The 17,709-nt window shown below is 36.5% G+C and overlaps 5 protein-coding genes across 10 annotated transcripts; 3 read left to right on the forward strand and 2 right to left on the reverse strand.

Annotated features, from left to right (window-relative positions):
- The first annotated feature begins 192 nt into the window (after window positions 1-192).
- LOC103835136 (histidine kinase 5) lies at window positions 193-3,248 on the forward strand. Its single transcript, XM_009111238.3, has 5 exons — window positions 193-552; window positions 746-802; window positions 887-1,114; window positions 1,180-1,273; window positions 1,347-3,248. The coding sequence occupies exons 1-5, from the start codon at window positions 238-240 to the stop codon at window positions 1,643-1,645; spliced, it is 993 nt and encodes a 330-aa protein (XP_009109486.1). The 5' UTR covers window positions 193-237; the 3' UTR covers window positions 1,646-3,248.
- LOC103835138 (phosphatidylinositol/phosphatidylcholine transfer protein SFH2) lies at window positions 3,155-6,474 on the forward strand. 2 transcript variants are annotated; one of them, XM_009111242.2, is made up of 12 exons: window positions 3,155-3,269; window positions 3,747-4,120; window positions 4,191-4,457; window positions 4,560-4,637; window positions 4,737-4,838; window positions 4,932-4,981; window positions 5,085-5,184; window positions 5,271-5,363; window positions 5,443-5,584; window positions 5,671-5,993; window positions 6,074-6,148; window positions 6,275-6,474. In XM_009111242.2, the coding sequence occupies exons 2-12, from the start codon at window positions 3,758-3,760 to the stop codon at window positions 6,287-6,289; spliced, it is 1,608 nt and encodes a 535-aa protein (XP_009109490.2). In that variant the 5' UTR covers window positions 3,155-3,269; window positions 3,747-3,757; the 3' UTR covers window positions 6,290-6,474. The 2 variants fall into 2 exon arrangements, with proteins under 2 accessions (XP_009109490.2, XP_009109491.2); XM_009111243.2 differs by lacking the exon at window positions 3,155-3,269 and adding an exon at window positions 3,425-3,552.
- On the reverse strand, window positions 6,442-9,422 carry LOC103835137 (phosphatidylinositol/phosphatidylcholine transfer protein SFH6). Its single transcript, XM_009111240.2, has 8 exons — window positions 9,157-9,422; window positions 8,207-9,054; window positions 8,081-8,130; window positions 7,677-7,992; window positions 7,426-7,564; window positions 6,971-7,329; window positions 6,810-6,884; window positions 6,442-6,703 (listed from the first exon to the last, which is right to left on the reverse strand). Exons 1-8 carry the CDS (start codon window positions 9,188-9,190, stop codon window positions 6,668-6,670), a joined length of 1,857 nt encoding a protein of 618 aa, XP_009109488.1. The 5' UTR covers window positions 9,191-9,422; the 3' UTR covers window positions 6,442-6,667.
- A 1,737-nt stretch (window positions 9,423-11,159) lies between these two features.
- On the reverse strand, window positions 11,160-14,649 carry LOC103835139 (glutamic acid-rich protein). 5 transcript variants are annotated; one of them, XR_004450196.1, is made up of 15 exons: window positions 14,402-14,647; window positions 14,123-14,217; window positions 13,880-14,032; window positions 13,724-13,800; window positions 13,438-13,635; window positions 13,269-13,344; window positions 12,975-13,186; window positions 12,659-12,890; window positions 12,464-12,558; window positions 12,320-12,378; window positions 12,044-12,236; window positions 11,824-11,968; window positions 11,596-11,729; window positions 11,263-11,509; window positions 11,160-11,229 (listed from the first exon to the last, which is right to left on the reverse strand). XR_004450196.1 is itself a non-coding variant. In XM_033277104.1 (14 exons), exons 2-14 carry the CDS (start codon window positions 14,160-14,162, stop codon window positions 11,339-11,341), a joined length of 1,782 nt encoding a protein of 593 aa, XP_033132995.1. In that variant the 5' UTR covers window positions 14,163-14,217; window positions 14,402-14,649; the 3' UTR covers window positions 11,163-11,338. The 5 variants fall into 5 exon arrangements, 4 of the variants coding, with proteins under 4 accessions (XP_033132995.1, XP_033132996.1, XP_033132994.1 ...); XM_033277104.1 differs by having other exon boundaries at window positions 11,163-11,509; window positions 13,269-13,345; window positions 13,442-13,635; window positions 14,402-14,649; XM_033277105.1 differs by having other exon boundaries at window positions 11,163-11,509; window positions 12,996-13,186; window positions 14,402-14,649.
- Window positions 14,650-15,197: 548 nt separating this feature from the next.
- Window positions 15,198-17,685, forward strand: LOC103835140. Its single transcript, XM_009111247.3, has 5 exons — window positions 15,198-15,421; window positions 15,723-16,050; window positions 16,264-16,310; window positions 16,392-17,313; window positions 17,407-17,685. The coding sequence occupies exons 2-4, from the start codon at window positions 15,774-15,776 to the stop codon at window positions 17,307-17,309; spliced, it is 1,242 nt and encodes a 413-aa protein (XP_009109495.1). The 5' UTR covers window positions 15,198-15,421; window positions 15,723-15,773; the 3' UTR covers window positions 17,310-17,313; window positions 17,407-17,685.
- The last annotated feature ends 24 nt before the right edge of the window (window positions 17,686-17,709 follow it).

Raw genomic sequence — 17,709 nt, forward strand, 5'->3', positions numbered from 1 at the left:
ATAAAAAGATTGCAACTAGTTATAATATATAGTTTGTTCAATACAATTTATATTAATAATGTCAGATGCTTCAGTATAAGTTTTTTTTTTACTAAACCTTGTCCCAATGCTCGTTTGCAGTTGGTTGACTCTACTCTACACTAGATGAGATGAGTTTACAGATCTACTAACTATTCATACTTCCTCTAACTACATGTTCCAGTTTTGTATACTTCATTGTTGAAAGAAGTGACAACTATGCTTAACCCCATGATCGCAGACTTGGATCGATTATATGAACTCATGGATTCCACTCACCAAGGTTCATCTCAACTAATTAGAGATTTAAGAGAGGAGCTTAAGACTGAGATAGACAAGAAGGAATCAGAGAAAGAGGTTGATACGGTCGAATACTGGAAGAGGAAGGCGTTACGCTTGGAGAAATCTTTGGAGGAGAGTAGAGAGAGCCGGCTGAGATTGGTTGAGAGTTTGAAGACTATGGAGACTCTCAAGACAGGTGAATGTTTCTTGAGTTTCATACTTGAGAACTCACCTTTTATTATGGGACATCAGGTAGATGACTATTACTTTTTTAGTTTTCAGTATGGAACTAGTGAGAATTTGAGGGTTATAAACATTTTTTTAAAAACTTTTACTAAATTTTCTTCTCATAATTTTGGGGACTATGCTTATGTAAAAGCTAAATTTTTATTGGGTTTGACTCAAATCCGGCCTCGAGTGAGATCTTCTGTAAGTCTGGTTTCAGGATCAAGATTTACGGTACATGTTCATATTCAACCAGTTTCCTAGTTTGAAGGAAGAGGTAGGGACAAACACTTGGATTATTGATCATCTACTTGCATAAAACATAGTTATTTGATCATGTTATTATTTAACATTATGATAGGACATTCTTGGGAAAACAGACTCTGAGATTTTCAATGGCAATGGGGTTAAAGAGTTTGAAGAATTCAAGAGAGAGGTTCTTGAGAAGGGAAAAGCTTCAAAGAGAGAGATCACATTTGACACTGATTTATTCGGATCAAAGACGTTTATGATCTTTGTTGAGACTGTTTACAGTAAAACTGGCAAGAAAGTGGGCATAAATTACATTGGGATGGAAGTAACTGATCAGGTGAGTTTGAAAAACCAGACAATGTTGATATTGATAAGTTATCTGAAGTTCTTATTTTCTTACAGGTAAGGAAGAGGGAAAAGATGGCAAAACTTGGAGAAGATAATGCAGTTAGAAAGGCAATGGAATCAGAACTTGGAAAGACCATTCACATTACAGGTTCTGAGAAGTGTGATTGGTGAAGGCATCAAGATTCATCAGACTGAATGGTTTCTTTTTTTATTATTTGCAGAGGAGATGATGAATGCAAAGAAGATTCTAGCTAAAATGTCTGGTGAGTTAAGATCACCATTGTTGGGGATTGTCAGCATGGCTGATAGATTTTCTTCCATCACAAAACTTGATGAAGAGCAAAGACGTTTGTTGATTGAAATGATATCGTCTGCCGGTTTAGCACTGGAGAGAATAAACGAGTTTCTTGATCTCTCTGAGGTTGTATCAGGTAGAAAGAAACATTCATTCCAAAATATTTTTGTATTTTTTATTTTTGAAGTTCTCTTTATTCATTATTTGATAAAAGTCTCTAAATAGTTTCAATTAATGTTAACATCATGAGAAAAAAATAATATCAAGTGTTTGCTTGTTTCTCAAGAAATCTTTTGAGAAATTTTTGTCTTTTACAGGTTGAGATTATGGGTGGTCAATTCCCATTGACAAGTCAAGTCAGCGCTCGTTCAGTACTGCACTACTACCTCTACAAAGTTGACCACACCACATGATGATTCACTATATAAGATGCCACTAAATTCCATGATTAAAATGGGACTTAGTTCTCATCTATATATTCTTAAAACTAAAATACATTTTGGTACTGTTTGAAAATATAAATATTAGTATAAATAAGAATTGTTTGAAAATATAAATATCAATATTTCTAGTATTTTTTTATTTGTACATTTAGCCATTATATTTATAATAAATTAAATTTTTTTTTTCGTGTTTTTTTTTATTTACAGATTATACCACTGTATTTAAAATCAATTTAAATTAATTAATTACAATTCCAAAGATTATCTAACCAAATCGATATTCATATATTGACGATTATTAATATTGTACGAATATTAATAAGTTTACTTTAATATGGGGAAACAATTCTTTTCATTTTTTTTAAATTTAGTATTACCTTATTTAGTGAGTCAAATATAAAATTCCAGAGTTCAATTTTGAAGAAAAAAATATATCATAAAATGAATAATAATTCATAGAAAACTAATGAAAAAAATATTGTTTTTAGTACGCTGTTTCATTTTAAAATAAAATAACAAAAAAAACAGGTTAATATATGAACAGTACAATTACATTAAAATTGCATTTAATTATAAAATTTTAATATAATATTATGTACAAATAAAAATAATATTATCAAGCATCTATATTATAAAATAATGCATTATACTATATATGTAAACTACAAAACATAAAAAATATACAAGAATTTTTTTATAAAACCAGCGGTTTATAAATTTACGTTAAACATAACAAGTTAAATCAAACACCCGCGCGCAAGTTCTAGTGTTACGTTAATGCTGATTAATGTTGTGTTACGTTTAAAGAATAGTTATATTCCTTTTAACTTTAAAACTACATCTTAAAAGCCTTGGCAATAATAATTATTTGTTTTTTTTTTGGCATAAATTTTGGTAGTGATATACCATTTATTGTGTTGTGATTTTCAGATACTAGTTTTGGAAGAATATTGATCTGTAATCTGTTAATAATGAAAAAGATTCATACGAATTAATATTCACGTGATTACAAAAACCTTATTAAAAACTAATTTGAGAAATATATAATACAAAAGATCCATATGATGTCTTATAAGGTTAATATAGGATATGTTTCTATAACACCTTACAAAATACAGATCAGTTTCCCCAATTACTGTTAAACTTTTTAGAAAACCCCATTTATGGCCCCATTTTTTCTTCTTCCTCTTCCCAAAAGTCCAAAACAAATAAATCTAATTAAGAAACAAATAATTATTTTACACGACTGGCATATAATTTTAGAAGAAATTTTTTTATTAGTATTTTCATTTTTGGATAAAACCATTTCTCACAAAAATGGTTTCTCTAACATAAGATCAAAGCTAAAAAATATCTGTTTACAAAAAAAGAAAAAGCTAATTTTTTTGAAAGTGATTCAAGAACAGGTAAAACTTTGTCAATGCTCTTTCTCTAGATTTGTAACATTTGCTCTCTGAGAATTAATTTTAGAGCCGTTCTTAATTTGGTGTGAGAAGAATAGAGTTATATATATCTCTCTTGTTTTCTTCTTAGTTTTGTTTTTAATCTACAGGTAAAAAAATATGTAGAAGAAGTTACATGTGTTCTTCTTTCTCACCTAAACTCTTTGAAACTCACGCTTCTTGAATCAATTTTGAAACATATAATACATATTTTTCTTTCGATTTTCAGTCTCTAATTACACAAAACGTGAGGTTTATGATAGTTTTCGGTTTATGTTAATCCTCATAAGCTAAGGAAGATTGTTTCTCGTAATATTTGGGGATGAATGTGACATGTTAAATGAGTTTCTTCTTCATTTCTTTTTCATTTCTAACGTTGTCAGCCAAATGAAACGTAACAGAGTTTTATATTTTTTATTAAACTGCTATTTCATTCAACAGGAACTTTAATCATGACGGAAACAATGGCTGAGATCTCAGAAGACGAGAAGAGATTAACAAAGCTTTGCTCTCTCAAGAAGAAGGCAATAAATGCAACGAACAAGTTTAAGCACTCCATGACCAAGAGAGGTCGAAGGCATAGCCGTGTGAGATGCGTCTCAATCGTCGATGAAATCGACACAGAGGAGTTGCGACAGGTTGATGCTTTCCGTCAAGCTCTTATATTAGAGGAGCTGCTTCCCTCGAAACACGATGATCATCACATGATGCTTAGGTTCTTGAGGGCAAGAAAGTTTGATATTGAAAAGGCCAAACAAATGTGGGCTGATATGCTTAACTGGAGGAAAGACTATGGTGCAGACACCATCATGGAGGTAAACGGCTCTCTTTCTCTACTCTCTTGTTTTTGTCTCTAAAGAGTCTCTCTCTTTCTTCTTGTTCAAGGACTTTGATTTTGGAGAGATCGATGAAGTGGTTAAGTACTATCCACAAGGGTATCATGGTGTTGACAAGGAAGGAAGACCAGTCTATATCGAGAGGCTAGGCCAAGTTGATGCCGTGAAGCTCATGAAAGTGACAACAATAGATAGGTACGTGAAGTACCATGTGAAAGAGTTTGAGAAGACTTTCACTGTCAAGTTCCCTGCTTGTTCCATTGCTGCTAAGAGACACATTGATCAGAGCACAACGATCTTGGATGTTCAAGGCGTGGTATGTGCTTAAAATAAGCTATAGAAACTTATAATTTTTTTTCTTCTGTAAGGTTGTTTCTTGAATGATTTGATCTTTTGTTTTTTTTTTAATCTCATTGAGGGGTTAAATAACTTCAACAAAGCTGCAAAAGATCTTCTCCAGAGTATTCAGAAAATTGACAGCGATAACTACCCTGAGGTTCTGTTTTGTGCCTTTTATTCTTATTCTATTAAGTTACTAATGGTTTCGAGATTTGACACAGAACCATGACTCCTTTGTGTTTGTACTTCATTGTAGACTCTGAACCGTATGTTCATCATCAATGCTGGTTATGGGTTTAGGCTTGTGTGGAGCGGAGTGAAATCTTTCCTTGACCCCAAGACTACCGCCAAGATTCATGTAAAGCTTAATTTCCTCTCACTTGAATGATTACTTTGTGTTTTCTTCATCTATACTATAATAAAACACATTATTTATGTTCACTAATGGCAGGTTCTTAGTAACAAATACCAAAGCAAACTGCTGGAGATCATTGACGCCAAGTGAGAACTTGATAACTCTTTACATTTGACCTTTAAACCGTTGCTTTATCTTTAAACATGTTATTTAAAAATATAACTATTTCTACTCATTGTATGTTTTTAGTGAACTGCCTGAGTTCTTGGGTGGTAAGTGCACATGCGCAGACAAAGGTGGATGTATGCGTTCAGACAAAGGTCCATGGAACGACCCTGAGATCTTCAAGGTATTTCTAGAGAACCAAATCTTTATCTAAGAAGATATATGAATTTATTATACAACTTCAGACTCATATAAAAAATAAAACAACAGTTGGTTCAGAACGGTGAAGGTAGATGCCCGAGGAAGAGCTCGTCAGGGATCGAGGAAAAGACCATCTCAGTGTGTAAGAACGTAACAGAGGAGGTATGTTGAACATTTTCTCATATATGGTTTGATATTTTCAGTAAAAACCTTACGTTCTTTTTTTTAAAAACAAATCAAGAAACGTGAAGTTTTCGAACCAGAAGAGACTTACAAGAAAGCTGCTGCGGAGATGGAGAAGTTCATAGACAAGACCGTGGATACTGGTGCTTATCCTACACAGGAGCATCACAAGGCCAAGAACATAGTTCCCGACCCTAAAGGTTTTTTTAGTATATTGGTTTAGCTTATAAACCGGGTTTGGGTTATAAATTTTATTTAAACCGGTGAGACATTTTAAAACTTTCAGATTTGTTGTTGTCCCCGGCTGTGGAGAGCAAAGGGTACTTATACGGTAGCGTGATGGCGTTGCTGATGGGGATAGTGGGAGTGATGAGGCTAACGAAGAACATGCCAAGAAAGCTCACACAGGGGAATGTGTACCCGGACGGAGTGACTGTTATGCCGACGCAGGAGTATAGGGCGATGGTTAAGAAGATGACAGATCTCGAGGAGAAATGCAAATCCATGGAAGCTGCTCAGGTTGCTATTTCCATGGAGAGGGAGAAGGTTCTCGACGCTGCACTTCGTCGTGTTGACCAGCTCGAGCTTCAGTTGTCTGAAACCAAGAAGGTGAAGAAGCTCTCTCTTTCTTTCTATTACTACTTTCTTGTTCTGTTTTGTAATAATTGCGCTGTTTTTATTATAATTAGGCGCTGGACGAGACGATGACGAGGCAGCATGAGATAATGGCTTACATCGAGAAGAAAAAGAAGAAGAAGAGAAAGGTAAGAACAACACATATTAATCACATTAAGAATGATTTTGATCAAAAAAAAAAAAATCACCTTAAGCATGATTACTTTTTTTATTGATTTATAAATAATTATCTGCTTTATTTTTTGAATTTTCAGTTCTTATTTTTCTGAAAGACTGCTTCAACCTCCTAAACTGCATTTCCGTTTTATACAAGTGGATACCGGAGAAGACATAATGATGAAGTCTTGATTTGCCTTGTGTTTAAAGACTCCATTTCTCCCTTTTTGTGTAATTGTTTCTCCTTTAAAAAAAATAATAATAATTGTTTTGTTAATATAAAACCTATAAAGACCAACTTGTCATCTTCATCATGATAAAAGAGAGAGAGAACTCTCTCCTCTTTGAATTGATTTAAACATAAAATGAGATGAAAACGTCTTTGTTTTAAATGAACACTTGTTCTGTTCCTCTTCTTTATAAATGAAAATCTACAAAGGAAAAAAGAAAGAGAAGGCAGATAGATAGACGCTTCTTCTTTCTTCATCTTCTTAAAAACAGAACATGTGCTTCCTCTTCTTCTTCTTCTGCAAACAAAAAAAAACAATATTGATCATGAGATTAGGAGTTCCTACAACAGAAACTGAATCAATAACATTCAAAATAGAAAAAAAGAAAAAAAAAGAAACCGACCTGGGACTGAGCAAACTCTTGACGATCAATGTAAGCGAGTAATTCTTCTTGCCTCATCAGAGCTTCATATAGAGCCTAGCTCCAAAAATAAGAAAAAACGTTTTTAGAGAACATGGAGGGGTTCTAGTTTTGTTTGAACATATGGTGTATGCAATTTTTACCTTTTTAGTGGCTATTAGCTCGGCTTCAAGTGCGTCTACACGGCAAACAGCTGCGTTAAGCAGTTCTTCTTTCTCATAAGGCATCTCATTTGGCTTTGACTGCAGCGCTCCAATCTTCTCCTCAAGTTCCGTTAGTTTCTTCAGCACTGAATTGAGGAGCTCAGCTTCCTCCTCTTTAGCAGCAGTGTTTCCTTCTATTTGCGGTTGTCTTGTGGGAGGAGGAAGCTGCTTGGTCACAACACGGTTTGATAATGTGCGGAAGAATGCGAGAATCGCCATCACAATCGCCATGAAAAATACTAGGACACGAGCACTGATGCTTTCATGCTCCTTTGGGACATTTGGAGTAACAAGAGCTCCTGCCACAAGAGATTATAGACCAAAAGTTTCAGATTTTTCCAATGTTTGATGCCAAAATTTGAACCTTTCTTTTAACTTAAATCATGAAAAGTTACCTTTGGACTGAACCCTGTTGATGGTGGTGGTGGGTTTGACCTTCCAGGTGGCGTCAACAGCTTTGTCAACCATTGGAACATACTCATCATAACCAGCCAAACTACCGGCAAAGCTCGTCTCACCAGACCCAATCTTTGCCTGCAAATAACAATCACTTAGCAAGATTCAGAACCACCACAGAACTAGCAAGTGAATCTATAAAACTACACAAGAAGATAGAGAGAGAAAGTGCCATTTTAAAAAATCACACCTCTTCACGAACAGGGGTCAAGCGGAGATGAGAATAATTTTTAATTGCCTTTGGAGAGACAACGACATCTTCAGCTTCAGAACCTGACTCTGCGGTTGAGGTGTCACTTCCCTTTATCCATGGATAAGATGGCTTTGCATACGCAATCACTTTTCCTTCGCTGTTCAGAACTTTCACCACCTGCTTCGCTCGGTGAGCTCCTCCGTGAAGAACCATCTTCAAAATATCAGGATTTTTCCAAGGCCCTTTATCAGAAAGCATACAACCACCCTGATCAGCGCAAGTACATGTACCACCCAAAAACTCAGGCAACTCGCTGTAACAAAAACGAAAGATACATTACAATGTAAGCAAAAAAAACACACAAAAGAATCAAAAGTCATTCTTTAGGAGGAGTTACATACCTGGAATCGATAACCTCAAGCAATTTGCTCTGATACTTGTTTCCAAGCATCTACATCACAACACAGAACAGTCTAGATAAACACCATTAAACCTAAAGCCAAAAAAAAAAAATGTAGTAAACTTACATGAATCTTAGAAGTTGTTTTGGGGTCAAGGAAGCTCTTCAGAGTGCTCCAAATCACGCGGAATCCAGTCCCCGCGTTGATGATGAACATCTGGTGAAGCGTCTCGGGATAGTTATCTCCATCAATCTTCTGCAACCTAGTAACAAGCTCACGAGCATACTTGCTAAAGTTCTTCAACCCCACTCCCTGCACGTCCAAAATCGTCGTGCTAGAGTCAATATGCTTCTTCGCAGCGATCGTGCAAGCAGGGAACTTGATCATGAAACTCCTCTCAAACTCCTTCACATGATACCTAAGATACCTATCAATCGTCGTGACCTGCATCAGCTTATTGGGATCAACTTTCCCAAGCCTCTCGATATACACAGGCCTCCCTTCTTTATCCACACTGTGATAACACTGCGGGTAATACTTCAAAACATCATCAATCTCCTCAAACTCAAAGTCTTGGATGATAGTGTCGGTACCAAACTCCTTCCTCCACTGGATCATGTCCCCCCACATCTGCTTCGCCTTCTCGACGTCGAACTTCCTCGCTTTCAAGAACCGTAGCATCATGTGGTAGTCGTCGTGTTTGGAAGGGAGGAGCTCGTCCATGACCAAGGCTTGCCGGAACTCGTCGACGGCTTGAAGCTCCTCGACGTCGCGGACGTCCTCGATGGAGACGGAGCTGACGCGGCCTTCGTTTTTGCGGCGCTTCTTCTTCTTGAGGGAGTGTTTGAACTTGGTGGAGGCGTTGATGGCCTTCTTCTTGAGAGAGCCGATTCTTGTTCGCCTCTCGTCTTCCGAGATCTCGAAGTCGGACTTGCGCTCTTTCTTCTCCTCGCTGCTCAACAGTCCCTCGAAACCTAATTAAAGTTTCGATTTTTAATTAACAATCAGCTGAAATTAACCTAATTTCTGGAAATTGAGGCTCGTAAACAGCAAATCGATAGATCTGATAAACTTACATGGTATTGCGAATCGATCAACAGGACCTGACATCTGAAGATTGCTTTACACTAAACGACTGATTAAAAGCTCCTGAATCAATCTACCAACACGAATCGCTCTCTTTGTTGCGAATCTACTCTTCCTCCCATTAACCAGAGAGACCCCTCAAATTTCGCAAAAATAAAAGAAAAATTTCAGAGGTAAAAGTGGAGCAACCTCTGGACTATTTCTTTTTGCTTTTTTTTTTTGTTGCTTATATCTCTTTTTTTATTCTTTCTAGAAAGAAAAAAGGAAAATAATATCTAAAAAATTATTAACCTGATGACACCTCTATTATTTACCCCCGACTTTTCTTTCCTTTACCCCTTCCTCTTCTAGTAAGGATTAAATCTCCAAATCCCATACTTAATTTGGATATTTAGTTTTCTTCAAAAAAGTTATCTAGGTAATTATCTTTGGATTTGAATTAAATCTTTTAAAATTAAAATATTGTATACCATATTTGTTTCAACATAATTTTTTTCTTTTAATTTTTGTCTTGTTTTACCATTTTGTAAGATTGCAAATTCAATAATTATTACTTAGAATTTTAGTTAGGGCAATTGTCAATAATATCACCTTTTGAAGTTTATGTCTCAAAAATAGCATTAGAAGGAGAAAGTCACAAAAATGACTTTCATTAAAGAGTAAAATATCCCTAATACCCTTAGTTTAAAATTAAATAAACAAACAAAAATAAATAAAAATAAATAAAATAAAAATAAAAATTTTTTTTTTATAGTTTCAGATTATGTGTTTTCAGATTCGAAATTTTTATAATTTTTTTTTGAAATTTTTTTTTTCGAATTTTTTTTTATTTTTTTTTTCAAATCTTTTTTTATAATTTAAAAATATTTTTTGAAACTGTTTTTAAAATTTTTATTTTTTATTTTAGTATTTATTTTTTATAAAATTTTAAACCCTAATTTCAAAACCCCACACCTTAACTCTAAACCCTAAAGTTTGGATTAATTAACCCAAGGGGTATAAGTGTATATTTACTTCTCTAATGAAACCTATTTTTGTGACTTTGAACCTTGAGTGCTACTTTGATAACAAAAACTTGGTTTGGTGCTATCCTAGTCTTTTTCTCTTTTAGTTATGGCTGAATAATTATGCATGGCTTGAAGACTATGAATCACCAACAACAAGTCAACATATTTGGTTGAAGGAACCGTGGGTTGGGGGCATTAAATGTATAAATCGCGGTTAATTCTGTCAGAAAATTTAATATGTGGCCTGAAAATAAATGTTGGCATAAGACTGGGGGGTGCTTATAAAATTAATAAGAAATATAGGCGTGAAGAAGCAGTAGAACAAGAGATTCGCTTTTTGTCACACCAGCCGACGATGATCTGACGGTCGTTAATGACATTACGTGAAATTTTAACGGGTCTACCTTCAGTAGGCTGTAATGTCGTAATCAGAGAAGCACACTGTACAAAAAGTTAAAAAAGAATAAAAAAAAAATATCAATGAGAATTTCGCCGACAAACCGGAGCAGTACACGATGAGTCAACAGTCATTGGCCATTTGTTGTCGGATTTTTAATACATTTTTAATTGTTTTCCCCGAAAAAATTCCTTAATTTTTTTTTGACGAAAAAAAATTCCTTAGGCTGTAACTGGTAACTCATTTTAGGAATGAATGGAATAAATGGAATTGGAATTAATGGAATAAAATAGAATGGAATAGAGATAATTTGAGGAATTAATGGAATGATATATGTATTTATTTTTTAATTATATTTAAGTTAATCCATTCCATGCATTCCTTTCATTCCTCTAACTTTTTTATTATGAATGGTTTTTAACGTGATTCACAAATTTTTTCAGTTATCCCACAGGAATTAATGGAATCAATTTTTTAATTTTTTCCACTTAACTGGTAACTTTTTTCTGGAATACTCATGAATGACTAATTCCACATGATTCCATTCATAAAAAATGCAATCCAGTTACAGCCTTAATTACAATTGTGTGTATGAAACATATAAACGTGACGAATTAGCAAAAAAAAATAACGAAATCTTTTACATCCAAGACATAAGTCTTCGTATAAAAACTTTTTCATAAATAAAAAAAAAAAACTTTTTCATAAATCGAAAAGAATACTAATATTATGTTCTATGACAGCAAAGACTGATTTGTTTATAAATCACTACATCTCACTCTTATAAGAATTCCAAAAATCATCATCATCTCCCTCATTATCGTCGATTTCATCTCCACCGTCCGATATTACGCCATTCTCAACATCCCCACCGTCCGATTCCTTAACTCCAGCTACTCCACCATCTCGCTCAGTCTCCTCAGTTTTCGTCGGCTCCACCTACACACATACAAACGACATCGTTTGAATATTAGTTACTAACAGATTTTGGCGGCAACTTAAAGAAGAATATAACGAACGCTTACACTCTCTGGAACATCAGTAGTCGTCTCTGCCTCTTCTCCAGCTTCTTCTCCTTCTTCCTCTTCCTCTTCTCCTTCCTTTGCAGCCGCAGCTTCTTCCTGAAGCTTCTTTATCACATTATGATAATGAGTTAACTCTGCATGAAGAAACACACAAACCTGCTAAGTTCTTCCATGGCTCAACCAAGAAACTAAATTGAGTAAGAGAGAGAGACAGAGAGGATCTCTCACTCTTCGAGCGAGTTGATAATGCATCATTAAGCTTCAATGGATTCTTGCGTTCTTCCAACTTGTATTTGAGTTTGATCTGTTGACGAGTTCTTTCAGGAAACAGTTGTTGTACCATCGATAGATTGCTCCCAAACTCTTGAATTCCCTATAAACAAAAAAAAAAAGAGATCTATAGTGATTATGAACTAACAATATCTTAGTGAGATCAAGTTTATTTTACCTCATAGAAGAGTTGTGTATCTTGTTTTGACCATCGAGTTCTGGGAGTCTTGTTCATGTACGTTTGATAGTTAACGGGTGAGTCCGGCTTAACTACGGGAGCTTCGTGATTTTCTCCTTCCTCCATACCAAACTCGTCTTCTGCGTCAAAGCCTTGAGAATAATAGTGGTTATCCTCCGATGCGTGTGTATTACTGCACATAAGACAAAGTCCATTAGATAAAGAAAAACATTCTGATATATTCATCTCCTACTTTCAATCTTCTCTGAGATGAACTTAGTGTAGTACCTTTCTTGGGTCGGCGGCACAACAGGAGCTCCTTTTGCTTCTTTTTTCTGTTGTATTAACAAGAAACATACATCAAGTAGAGAAGTTTAGGATCCAAGCAACACACATACACGTATTAAGAGTGATTCTTACCTCCAGCGATTCTCTATATGCAACAAGGCGAAGCATATCTCTAATAGGCAGATGTTTTATTTCATCATCGGGGGTTTCAAGCAATTCCTTATCCACTAGACCACGCACAAAAACATGAATACAGTTAGGTCAGATGCTAAGATGATTATTGCAGTTGAAAGAGAGAATCATTTATGTTTCAGCTAATTAAGTTACATGTGTTTTTCTGCCGACGACTTGAATGCTTGAACTTCTTCTTCGTCTCAGGAGGAGGCTTATTTGGCTCTTCCTCACTAGTAGTGGTTTTCTTCTTTCGACCTCTCTTCTTTTTCCCCTTTTTGTCAGCACCTGTTTCCGCTTCATTAGCCTGTGTTTCTCCTTCTCCCATAACTGTATCGTTATTACTAGGTGAGACAACATGATGTTCTTGTTCCAATACGTTAGGAGCCTGATCAAAACATAAAAGAAGCAGAACCAATTAAAACATATATATATCCCAACTTAAAACAGTAAGAAGAGCAAACATTCTTACCTGTTCGGGAATATTATGTTCATCTTCTTGATGGTCTCCATGAAATGTAGTATTGATGTTGAATTCATCGTTTCTTGATTCTTCATTGACCATAAACTCAGAGGGGTTAGCACCAGTCGTATCATCATCAACAGAGTAATGAGACTCAGGTTCTTCTTCGATCACAGTGTCGAGCAATCTAGGCTTTGGTTGGAACTTTCCAGTATGTTGCTCTACACAAGCACAACATTATATCTCAGTTACTAGATATATTTAAGATAATCAAAGCATAAATATTCGGTGCTTAAAGATTACCATATGCACTGGTGACGCATTCCTCCTGTACAATATCAAGAGTTTCCATGTTCCAATCGCATTCTTCTTCTTCTTCCTGTGTCAACATTAAAACTTCGCAAAATTAGTTTTATATTTAAAGAAAAAGAAGTGAAACATCGGCTTAGAAAGAGAGCATCCACACACATACCCCTGTTTGCATCCTTTGAGTTTGATCATCAATAACTTCATCCGTTTCACTAGTAACAAAATCTCCAAACGCTGCAGAATCTTGTCTTCTGGGGTCATCAGGATATGCAGGTGCCGTCTCTGTGTCATCCTCACATTTTTTTCCCTCTGAGTTTAAGTTAGTACAAGCACGAAGAACAGAGGCCCCTCCTGAGACATTCTAAAGAAACAAAAGAAGCTTTCCATTAAAACACCATAAAGCATACACTTAAAAACATTTCAAAAAGGTAGGAAGAAAAACACTTTACCTCTTTAGATATAGTTCCCATGGTGGATTGGCTAATGGTTCCACTATCAGGGACAGTAGTCTCAGAAGTTGAAACATCTGCAAAACAGAATCACAATACTTATCAACTTGGGAACAACATATAAAATACAAATTGGTTTAAGAGAAGAAACAATACTACTGGGATAAGCCGATGATGCATCTAGAGAAACCGGATGTTCGCTTTGTGTTGAGAGTTTCTCCTTGGCAACATCAGTAGAGAGTGTTGTCTGTGCTTGCTTCTTCTTGGGTTGTGGTCTACCTCTCGGCTTAAACTTTGCACCAGCCCTAGCTGTTAAAATCCATATGTTTCAGCCAAATCAATCAAATAAAAAAAGTAATGAAACTAATCAAAAAAGTGAAGAGAGAAAATAAAAATCACCTGCTGGTGCTGCAGATTCATCATCAAAGTCTAAATCCATTGACTTTGTTGTGTGTTCACAAATACACTCCCTCTCAACAAAGTGTCACCTCCCTCTTCAATACAATACAAATACAAACAGAAACAAGATCAATGACAGATCTCACCACACACACAAACAAACACATAAGCAAGGACAATGTTGTAATCACAATGAAACATTCAGGAGAATCAACAAGAACAAGTTGAACATAATTCGATAGACAGTTTCATGTACCATTGAATAGAAACTAGCGATACCTGATAGACCATGAAACGATCCGGTTGAGTCTAGACTGTTGTATGCAAGCTCTAGGGTTTACGTTACTCGGAGTCGGAACACTGGCTTCAACGATGGAGAGACTGAGAGAGAGAGAGGATTGGCCGTGAATGTTCTGCGTCTAATATCGGCTAGGTTATATAAAAATAACTGACTGTTATTAAAGATCGTGCGGGCTAGTGGTCATTGATTGCCTCTCTGAATTTCGGTTTTGACCTAGTGCTAAGGGTTCGATACTTCACCTCCTCACAAACCCCCCTTAAATGCTCGGTTATTAGTCTCCGTAGTGGGCCGCCTATTGGGCTTCAAATGTGTAAGGCCGAAATTAATATTTAATGTGTAGTGATGATTGTTTCGTCTTTATATTCCCTTTTCTTCGGTGAATCTTTTACTTCCGTGATGGCTTCACAAAACTCCAGGTCGCGTATCCTTTAAGATACTGAGGACAGGGACATGGTTCTCTTTCCTATTTTATAAAATTGGTCCCTCGAATATTATTAGTTTTTCACCAGTTTGGAATATATAATAATAGTGTTTGTCTTCTTAACGGCCCCATCTAACGACGTCACTATGAAAAGTTGCCGGTTCATTATTCGTCCTCCCTCCGTATTTTTGTCCTTTAACGTGACGTGGCACTACTCACCCGTAAGTCAATTCAATTCCGCTAACTCTGACGGCGTCACAACACCACAAATAGAGGCATTAAACCAAACCTGCTTTATTCTTTTTGAGAACCGAACCGATTTATCTGGCTGCAATTAAGATCATGTGTACGATTTTGGAATATATACCAAATACATTACCAACCAGATTCTAACGGCGTGGAATAAGCCGTCAGAAAAGACTTGTATTCGTCTCTTTCCCTCTCTGGAAGGAAACAAAGCAAAGCACTTCTGCATCGCAGTGTGTTTCGTTTCCCCTCCTCCCTTTCTCACTCTTAACAGACCCGTCGCTCCCTCTCTTCGTCTTCTCCGGCAGCGCTTAAGGACTTCCGGGAGCAGGTTTCGATTTTCTTGTGACGACTATACCCATCTTAGCATCTGTTTGATTGATTGTTTTTGTTATCCTTTGCTTCTTCCGTAATTAATATTATTCGGTTAATGATTTTTTCGGTCTTCTCAGATTTTACGGCCGTAATCTCGGATCTGTTTAATTACTATATAGTCATGGCAGTTCAGTTAGTGATTTAGAAACTTGTTGGCAGTAGACAGTGAGACCGAGATGATTCCTTTTCTATATATATATTTGTTATTTGATTTAATTCCTGAAATTAATTTGTTGTTATTTATTTTTGTGGTTAAGGCTCTATAGCAAGAATCATTCGCCAAATAATTGAAGCACTGTTATTGCATAATGGGGAACGCGTGTTGTGTTGCTCCGCGTGACAAAATGGTCCTCCTGCCTAACTCATCATCAGCTACTGCTGAGAGGAGGCATTCTCCTACTTGGAGTTTCCGCTGGGATAATAATCATAATAGAGGCCGTGTGGCTGGTGAAGAAGCCTCTCTCAGTTGGTTGTCTGATGGGATTAGTCGGAACGATGTGTTGTCTGACTTCAAATCTGATTTTTTATCATCTCAAGGCTCCCCTTTGCACAGTTTCCGGACGTTGCAGAAGTCTCCGGCCTCAGGTAAAAAATAAATTCAGCTTGTTTAGTTTTTTTTTTAAGCTTGAGGGAACACATGTATGGTGTTTATTCACTTGGGACTTTTAGATAGTATTTTTCGGAACATGTTAAATCACGTGTCTCTTGATAGGACTTCTCTACTTGCTTCTTGACTTGCCTATGCATCTGTCTACAGATCATAATAATCTTACATGAGGTTAATGAATATTTTGGCAGATTTATCTTTTCCAAGAGATTCGTCCATGGATACAGTCTTTGAGCAGGTAAAGCCTGTTCACCAGTAGCTGAGTTATCTCATGTCTTTGAAATTATACATTTGTTGATGCAAACCCTCTCTTTCACAGAAAGAAAAGGATTCAATAGAATCTGCAGAACCTTCATACCCATCTCCTGCACAATTGTCTCTTTCACTTGCTTCACAACCGTCTTCTTTCCCAACGTCACCACTTCCCTCCCAGATCTACTATCACCCTGCAAGTTCATCTACACTTAATCCAACCCAGCAAGTCTCAGATGGTAAGATCTGTGGAATGAACTCACTTAGCAGAAGCTCGATAACTGAAAGGCAGGGAACTCCTTTGAGATGCGATTCTTCTGAGAGTGGACCATCTGAAGCTTGGTCACTGCAGGCCTTTTCTGAAATGATGTCATCTTCTCGCAGCACCGAGCCTATGTCTTATGATAATGACCGCTTTGGGCTTGAACGGGACAAGACAGGACATCACGGCAACAGAAAGTCCAATCATCAGCAGCAAAGCTGTGGTGCCTGCTCTAGACCCTTGTCAGAGAAGTCCCTGTGGAGCAGCCAAAAGATGTTTATGACCAACGAGCTCTCTGTGTCTGCAATTCTAGCTTGTGGGCATGTCTACCATGGTGAGTGTTTAGAGAAGATGACCCCAGAAATCGATAAATTCGACCCTTCATGCCCAATCTGTACTCTGGGTGAGAAGAAAACAGCGAAGCTGTCGGAGAAAGCGTTGAGAGTGGAGATGGATTTGAAAGCTAGGCACAACAAAAGACTCAGAAACCGAGTTTTGGACAGTGGTTTTGACTGCGATGATTTTGTAATGTTTGATGACAGCCACAGGGTAGAGGCAGCAGCAGGGAAGAGCCCTAAACTGGTCTCAAGTTCAAGCGCCAAGAGCTATTCGGCAAAGCCTTTCTTGGCTCGACATTTCTCTTTTGGGTCCACTAAATCGACTAAAGAGAATCTTCCTGTCAAAAAGAAAGGCTTCTTTTGGACCAACTCCAGCAAAATATGAACTTGTAAGTTTCTCTCTCTCTCTCTCTCTATAGCTCAAAGACTCAAATCAGTCCATTACATGTAAGAGACTGATCATGTTTTTTTTGTTGTTTCAGATTCTGCGTTGCTCTGTACTGTCCGAACCATAGAACTCAACTGACACACGGACACGGTACCATTCAATTAAGACAGGCTATTCGTTGTTATACATTTTCCTCATTGGCTTTTCTTTTATTGGTTGTTCGTAAACTGTCACACATGTAAAGTTACAGATTTAGAATACAAGGTTGGGGGATAAAAACACCATTGGATCATTAGCTTATAAATTAATCTGGCTGTGCATAGATTAGGATTTAAACTCTGAAAGCAAAAGCGATTGTATATGGTTTGTATTACATCTACAAGCTTCACCTCAACCA

This window comes from Brassica rapa, chromosome A08 (genome assembly GCF_000309985.2).
Source record: "Brassica rapa cultivar Chiifu-401-42 chromosome A08, CAAS_Brap_v3.01, whole genome shotgun sequence".
Taxonomy (NCBI): Eukaryota; Viridiplantae; Streptophyta; class Magnoliopsida; order Brassicales; family Brassicaceae; genus Brassica; species Brassica rapa.